Source organism: Lactuca virosa, chromosome 6 (genome assembly GCF_052849685.1).
Source record: "Lactuca virosa cultivar CGN04683 chromosome 6, Lactuca_virosa_CGN04683_v6, whole genome shotgun sequence".
NCBI lineage: Eukaryota > Viridiplantae > Streptophyta > Magnoliopsida > Asterales > Asteraceae > Lactuca > Lactuca virosa.
Genome location: NC_136431.1, coordinates 132,964,573 through 132,972,883, shown reverse-complemented (window position 1 = coordinate 132,972,883; position 8,311 = coordinate 132,964,573). Strand labels below are relative to the sequence as shown.

General features: G+C 32.9%; 1 protein-coding gene across 4 annotated transcripts; it reads right to left on the bottom strand.

Moving 5' to 3' along the window:
* Positions 1-3,146: 3,146 nt before the first annotated feature.
* LOC145120000 (uncharacterized) lies at positions 3,147-6,495 on the bottom strand. Of its 4 annotated transcripts, XM_079055785.1 has the most exons (4): positions 6,321-6,495; positions 6,027-6,204; positions 3,875-5,464; positions 3,147-3,650 (listed from the first exon to the last, which is right to left on the bottom strand). In XM_079055785.1, the coding sequence occupies exons 3-4, from the start codon at positions 5,375-5,377 to the stop codon at positions 3,486-3,488; spliced, it is 1,668 nt and encodes a 555-aa protein (XP_078911911.1). In that variant the 5' UTR covers positions 5,378-5,464; positions 6,027-6,204; positions 6,321-6,495; the 3' UTR covers positions 3,147-3,485. The 4 variants fall into 4 exon arrangements, with proteins under 4 accessions (XP_078911911.1, XP_078911914.1, XP_078911912.1 ...); XM_079055788.1 differs by lacking the exons at positions 6,027-6,204; positions 6,321-6,495 and adding an exon at positions 5,889-6,004; XM_079055786.1 differs by lacking the exons at positions 6,027-6,204; positions 6,321-6,495 and adding an exon at positions 5,789-5,904.
* Between the last annotated feature and the right edge of the window lie 1,816 nt (positions 6,496-8,311).

Sequence of the window (8,311 nt, the reverse complement as noted above, 5' to 3'; positions counted from 1 at the left end):
TTTGCTATCCCTTGTCTGCAAAAGTCATGATAATTCATACATACTTGAATAAACCTATCACAATTGACAATTTTATAAAAAAGACCAATTTGCCCTTCAACTCTTTTACAAATGTCATCATAAACCGAATGAATATTGCTGCAATTATCATGAAAAATGCCATAAAAACCTGTAGAAATTTAATTGTATCCATGCTTTGATCCATCAAAAACCAGAAAAAGGAGAACAATACCCTTTTAAAAATTTACTACATTGATTCTTACAAAAATTACAATAAGCATTTATTTCCTTACATCAATGATATCGATTATTATAAAAATTACAATAATCATTTCTCATTTGATGCTATCTCGTCTGTATAACAGGTACATGTATGGATGCTATCTCATCATGGTAGAGACTATTGCTTTTGTTTTTTTATAAGTAACTAAACATATAAATACAAAATATAGTTCAAATAAGCAGATTCAAATTACATGAATTTGTTTATAGTTCAAAAAAAGAATGAAAAATAGCAGGGCATTATCTGAATTTCCATATTTTCCTGTGTTTATGTACAAAACCTTAACTCAACTCAACTAACAATAATGGTTGAAATAGGGAAAATAGAATTATATCTTTGTTTATTAGATTTGCTGTAGTAGAAAACAAATGGCGAGGAAGAAAAGCAAAGACGGAAAAACTTGAAAGAATGCTTATATATGCGAAGGTGATGAGTCGATTATATTTTTAATCTCAAATAATATGTGAATGATGATTACAGTCGATGAAGATACAATTGAAAAACTGAAGGGATCATGTTTTTACGATATTTAAGGTAATAAGGTGCATGATTTTTATTGATGATAATTAGGGTGTTATATATTAAGGGGTAAATTTATGTAGATACCAAATAAAATTAAAATGTTCCTGATTTTCTGGGATTTTTTTTTCTAAACTATATATCTTATTCTTTCTTATCTGCAATAAAAAACAAATACATAATAACAGAAAAACGAAATATAGTTGATTGTTGTTAGTTGTAACTTGCAGTAAATACAAAACACAAGCAGAAAACACGAAATGAAATAAAAAACACAAGCAGAAAACACGAAATGAAATAAAAAACAATGACAAATTCAAAAGGCTAACTTGATTTGCAATGTGTTGCAGAAGGCTGACTATATGAACTTCAGAAATGTGAAACAATGGACGACAGAGGGGACTAAAATCGGGTGAGAATAATGAACATTTTAAATAGTAATCTGAATTTAAATGAAATCATAAAATGATATTATCCCGTTAAATATGCCATCTTTAATGCATTTCCTTTTATATATTTAAATGCAGGTAAAAGCTTTAGCTGAATTTTAATTTATTTGCAAGTAAAAGCTTTATTAGAATTTGAATTTATATTCATGTTTACTTTATATAAAAAAAATGGTAGCAAGGAATGTAAGGGCAATTTCGGAAATTCAGAAAGTACACACATAGAAACACATACAAATATTGAGATACACACACATACAAACATGCACACACATATGCATATGTTATTTCTGAATTATAACATTGGACTTTCAAAGTACAATGTTAAAATAAGAAAAAAAAATTAGTAAAGCAGAAAGTTTTCTATCAAAAGTATGGCTTAAATAACAAAATTAGTGAAAATTTTATTTCAAAAGCATTGTACTTATATTAATATATTAGAACCATCAAAATTCAGACTGATATAAAAGCTGAAAGAAGATTTTTACATTTTTTATTCTTTATTAGTTCAGAACAAAAAAAAGGCACAAAATTTTGATTTTTTTTGCAATTATGATTTATAGTTTTTTTTATTATTTTTCTTTGTTTCTGGGTTTCTTTGATTTATGATATTATATTCATGTATACACAGGAAGAATTAAGAACATAAACATGAAAACTCCGAAAAATATATGCAGTTATCGAATTTGTACAAATGCATGAATTCAGATTGTCCTGTAAAAGAAAAACTGAACAGGATTTCAGATTGCTAACCTTGTGTAGTTGTTCCTGTCGTGGAGGATGAATATGCAGTAAATGATCACAAAATCAAGGAAATTATAACTGGTACTGACAGGAAGGATTGAAGAACTTATGTTAGCAACTTGATTTATTGAATAAATTATTTTAAAACAAATAAAACTGAGAAGGTACACTGAAGAAGAACTGAAGAAGCATACCGTTTGCAAAGAATTCTCTAAAGCAGAATCGTGAACAAAATAGAAGCATCTAGATGGTATAGTGGTATATATTTCGGTATGCCTTTATTTGGTGCAGATTTTTTGGGATTTAATGACTGGAAATTAATCAACTTCCAATTAGAATAAACAAACTTCCATATTTTATTGGATATGACGAATTTGAAATTTGAATTTACGGTTTTTGCATATTATTTGGAAATCTTTTATAAATTTTAAATTGTTGAATGCATTTGATTGGTGCAGATTTTTTCGGATTTATTGACTGTATATGATATATGAATTGGAGGGCATTTACGTAAATGTAGATGAAGAAAATAAGCGGGAAAACACAATTTAGGGGGCTGGGAGAGTGACACGTGGACATATTCTACTTATTTATTAGGATAGGGGATATATATATATATATATATATATATATATATATATATATATATATATATATATATATATATATATATATATATATATATATATATATATATATATATATATATATATATATATATATATATATATATATATATATATCAGGTCTAAAGTTTCATGTAGTGAAGTACTATATTTCACACTATATTCAAACTATATTGATTTTCAGTTATAAATATTATCGATCAACATTTACAATTGAATAAAGTATATCAAGAAACCATTGCAATGCATTATTAAATGTATAACATGAACCATAAAAGTTAGAAGTTTATGAACTCATCATAATTTCTCCATTCTCATATTAAACCATAACAGAAACTCGCAAAAGCTAGGCAACTTATAAACTCGGAAACAAATCATGAGATCGAACTAAAGATTGTTTCATTTTGGTGGTGGGATGCAATAGTTTGCGATTGTTTCATTTTGTTTCATTTTGTTTCACTTAATGATACAAAATTAAAGTTGGATATTAAAATCATACCACATTTAGATTTCTAATTAAAAGCATGCTACAAAGAAAAATCACATCATCCCATTCTATATTAAAAAGCATGTAATCATCATCTTCCAAGATGAACAGTCATACGCAATAGAAAGATACATTTTTTTGACATAATCACTCTATTTATAACTCAATTCTTTTGATATAACAAACAACAAGACATCCTAATTCACTCTCCTACTACAAATCTACAAATCTGCTTTGCAACATCAATCTAAGTATACCTGCAACAACTGTCTCTACATGAGGCAATCAAGAAGAAACAATAACTTAACAAAGCACAAGATCAAATCCTAATCATGTGTTGTCATTTCAGTTTCTCCATGAAAGAAGAATAATAAAGTAGCTCAAATTTTATATACTTTAGGTTTGAGGGTGGGACTGTGACTATGAATTATTGCCACAGCAATTGAAAGAGACTGCAGAGCAGATAGAGTTGACTGGTAATGGATATAATACAAACCATCATGAATGTTCCTCACTTCTATAACTGGTAGACTTTGCTTACAACCCTGAAAAACAAAAAAGTTGTAATATCAGGTTTCTATTTAGATGACATTGCTATACTTGGGTATATTTTTTGAAGTAAAAATGTTGTAATAGCAACAAATTAATGAAAATACATTTGCTATTTCTTGCATTTAAGCTTGCTTTTTTTTTTATTCTTCCTATAAAAGGTATGCAAAATAATGTGATAATATGAGAGAAGAATAGAGTATTATTATTATTATTATACCTGTGTAAATAATTGAAACGAATTGGTCTTCCCAAAAACACCGGCTTGGTAGAAAACATCTTTTTTATTATTTGGTCCAGCATTAAGTAGTGTGAGAGGGCAACCGATATCCCAACCACCACAATCACAAGAACCCCCATTCCTCCACCTCTCAACAAGGCTAGAAGCTCCTCCATTTTTCATTTTTGGTCCCCCATGAAACCCTGAAGGGACAATAACATCCATGTCCATGCTGCTAAAATGTTGGCTGCTATTTTCTCTACAAATTTCACAATGTGTTTGTCCACCTTCTTTAAGAAACTTCAAACCCCACCCTCCAACTTCCACCTTCTTCATATGCTCCTTCACAACAATGGCAACCGATTCAAGATTCGTCGGAAAGCTGGATTCCGGGGACGCATTCCCATCTTCACTTGGCTCTAATAAAATCGGCATTCCATCAAATTTAGAACAAGTCCTATTCCGACTTGGGTGTCCTCTAAAAATGTTTGTCACCTTCTTTGAAATCCCTTTATTGCTCTTTTTAACAATCTGATTTGGACCCTCTTCGCTATCACGTCCAGTGGCACATAAAATAAAATGAGTCTCCGTGATTTCTGTTCCAAGTGGACAGAATGTGAAAGAGGTGGACACTTTCATTTTAGCCACAAGATCTGACTCGTTGTCATGAAACATGTAAACATAATCCAACCCCTCATCCTTAATCGACTCAATTTTTGATAAATTGGTCGTGTAAACTTCTTTCTGGTCCTCTACTGAGAAAACATAACGTGGGAATCCGTTATTCCATGAGCAGTGAAGCATTCCTTGAGAGTAGGAATTGGATGACGATGATGATGATGAAGAAGAAGAAGAAGAAGAAGGATCTGAGAAAGTGGAGTTTGTGCTTGAGACTGAAACAAGCCTTTGGTGCACCGATTCATGTTTTTTTAGGTCATGTGATGAAGTATCAACAGAAAGTAATGATTCTTTGACCTCTAATGGACATAGTAAAGGGCTGTTCAAAAGATTAATCATGCTTCTACTTCCTGTGATTGAACCCACAATCGGATCAACCGAAGAACTTATGACTACGTTTTCAACCCCAGACGAAAATAAAAACAAAGTATCACAATTACTTCCGTTAACCGTTCTTGAAGTAAATGTATCGGGCAAAAAGTTGATTTTTGATGGGGAAGAAAAAGAATTGGCTCTCATGGCGCTCGTATGAATCAATTCAAGGCAATGGCGAAGGTATTTTTCTTCAAGACTCATGATTTGCTTTGGAATCCTTCTCTTTAAGCCAACCATTTGTTGAAGAAACAGCTTTTGTGGGCAAAAATCACTGATTTGTAACTTCTTGTTGCTTGAAGGCAATACACCTTTAGGATTCACCTCCATTGTCAACGTTTCCAACAAGCAATCTTCATTTGATGATTCAAAATCTTTGTTTGAGGATGGATTCTCATTCTTGTAGCCAACAATCTGAGCATTATCCATCTCTCTGAATCGGATAGAGACCATATATTTCAAGTTGGGAAATTGCTTTACATAATTTACATTCAATTGTAGTAGACTAGGCTTCAGTTTGTGTGTTGAATCAAGTGTATGCTGGAAAACATATAACAGAAAAAAAAAAAAAATGTTAGCATAGAATTTCCAAAAGAACACATTAAAATAAGCACCCAAAAAGTATGGTCAAACTGATCACAACAAGAAACGTGCAATCTGTTGAAAATTATGAAATTCAACACAATCAACGGCAACAAATAATTATAAAATAAACAAGAAACCAGAGCAGCAATACCAACATCTTATAGAGTGTTTGGGAACAGATTTTATGGCTTGGAATAGAAACTTTTAGCAAATATCAACTCGAAACCCAGAAAAAAAAAAAGATGAAAACCCCTAATCGGAAAAATCAAGATTACATACTAAAGATCGGAAATTTCTTCAACCAAGTGACATACAGATCAAAGCTCCCTGAATCATTTAACCTTTGGATTGGTAAATAAGTGAAGGAAGTATAGTATACCCTCTAGAGTCTAGACAATGGGACAAAACTTGGAATAAATCGAGGATGTAAATTGTATATGTGAAACCAAAGATAAGAGAAGAGAGAAGAAAAAGCCAAATAACACATAATAAAATGAAACTAAAAAGAAGACTTTACCAACTTGGGAGCATGCAAAAGAAAGAATAAGACGGTGAGGTCCAAGAAATTGCTGGATAAACAGAATCTAGAAAGAGATTGTGCTTGTATGGCGTAAGCCACGTATCCAGGAAATTATTGCGAAATGGGTCTACGGTGGTGGGTCCGTATTGTTGTTGGCGTTCTTCTTCTTCTTTTCCTGTTACCAAAAATCAATATTTTGAAAACCCTAAAACTGGAATTGTAGAGGGAGGAAACAGGAGATGGAGATGGGAATGAGCTGGTTCGCATAAAATACAGAAACTGTAGACTTGCCTTTTGTTTGTTCCAGTTAAAAGGCACTAACTAGCCCCGTAGTTAGAAGCAGTCGTAAGCCAGACACATCGAGAGGGGAGGAGAGGAGTGGTGGGGACCGGATTCCGATCACTCAGACATGTGACTTCTCAGCTTTAATGGATCCCATGTTAAGGCCTATTTGTTCTGTTGTTGCTGCTCATAACCGATAAATTTAATGGGTCAAAATACATTATTACATTCTCTTATGAATAAGGCAACTGGAGTGGTCATATTGTTTTTATTCAAAAAGTATGTTATATTAACTTTATAATTTCCATACCAATCCTTATTCACGTTAGAAACTAGACAAAACTGCACAAATGGTCACTGTGGTTCGCTGAAAATTATCATTTTGGTCCGAAAAGGTTTGGACTAGTACCAGAGATCCTAACTTTTCATTTTGTTGCGGCTTTGGTCCATTTTGGTTTTAACTTTTTTATAATGACGAATTTGCCTCTGATATTTACTTTTTTTAATTACTTTTATATTACAATAATTTGAAAAAAAACAAAAACAATTATTTTTTGGAAATAACCACCAGAAAACAAAATGCTTACAATAATCTCTCTCTCTCTCTCTCTCTCTCTCTCTCTCTCTCGAGTTGTGTTTGATAAACACTTAAACTGAAGAACATCTTATGGGTTCGATCTTCAAAACACATACCCCATAACCATTGATTTTGACAACCATTAGTCACCACCACCATCCTCCACCTCCATCTCCAAGTAGATTTTTCTGCCACTCAAGAACATCCCTCTCCATCGCCAAATCTAAAGCATCTCTCCTTCACCAGTCTCGTCACCTACCCAAAGAACCTTCACAGACGTCGATCGGAAAACCCAAAAACTTTGTTGTCGATCTGAAAAACCTCACCTTCACCGCCGACCAGAAAAACCGCACCTTCATCGCCGATCTTAAAAACCATCACACACCTGCAACATACATCAGATTAGGGAGAGTTTTTGGTGAGATGAGAAAAAAAACTCGCTGATACGCCATGTCTCCATCTCCTTCTCCGACCGCTCATACGCCATGTCTCCATCTCTGGTGACTCTGACGTCTGGCACGAGAATGTCTTCGACGACTCCGGCGTATGGCAACCGATATTGCTGACGTATCTGCCTAGATCGAGTGGTTCCTAACATCATCTTCATCTTCCCCACTAAGAAACCTTCGACCATAAGTGTTGCAACCACTGTCATGAAACCCTAACGCAAATGTGAAAACCCTCAAAGGAAAATCCTTTTCTTTCTCCTTCTCTATCTTCCTCATAAAACCCTAGATCTTTCATATCTTCGTTCTTCTCTATCGATTATGAGTTTGTTCGATCGACGCACAAAAACCCCATCTCTCCATCTCTGATTCCCTGTACTCTTTGTACTCTTCTCATTTGGACCTGAAACCTAAAATCGAAAGGGAAAGGGGGTGATTTTTGAAGCCTTTTAGTCTAAACCGACAGAAACTACACATAGGGGTTGCAAAAAAGCAAAGCATACATGTAGATGATGAACGGTGAATTGATGCATAGAAGGGTGGGATGCAGAACATGCTATGGTGATTAATTATTTTCTTCAAATGAGTGATTTTTTTGTTACGATGAAAGAAAAAAGGAATTGTTCTCTTATGCCACACACACACACACACACACACAGAGGGAGAGAGAGAGAAATAGAGAGATTGCATATTTTATTTATTTATTTTCACTCCTTTATAAAAAAATTATATAAACAAAATAGAAAATGCAATTTTTTTCTTTTAAACAGAAAAATATTTAAATAAATAAATAACTAAAAAAGAAACAAGTAAGGGCAAAATCGTCATTATGAAAAAGTTCAAAGTAAATTGGATCAAACTAGCAACAAAATGAAAACTTTGGACTTGTGGTGCTAGTCCAAACCTTTTTGGACCAAAGTGACAATTTTAAGCAAACCACATGGACCATTTGTGTAGTTTAGTCTAGAAACTACCTA

Excerpts from the sequence above, each read along its gene's own strand:
- LOC145120000 (XM_079055785.1), bottom strand. The coding sequence starts at position 5,377 with ATGGTCTCTATCCGATTCAGAGAGATGGATAATGCTCAGATTGTTGGC. Across the intron at positions 3,651-3,874 it reads CGTTTCAATTATTTACACAG|GGTTGTAAGCAAAGTCTACC; the intron begins GTATAATAATAA and ends TTTGTTTTTCAG.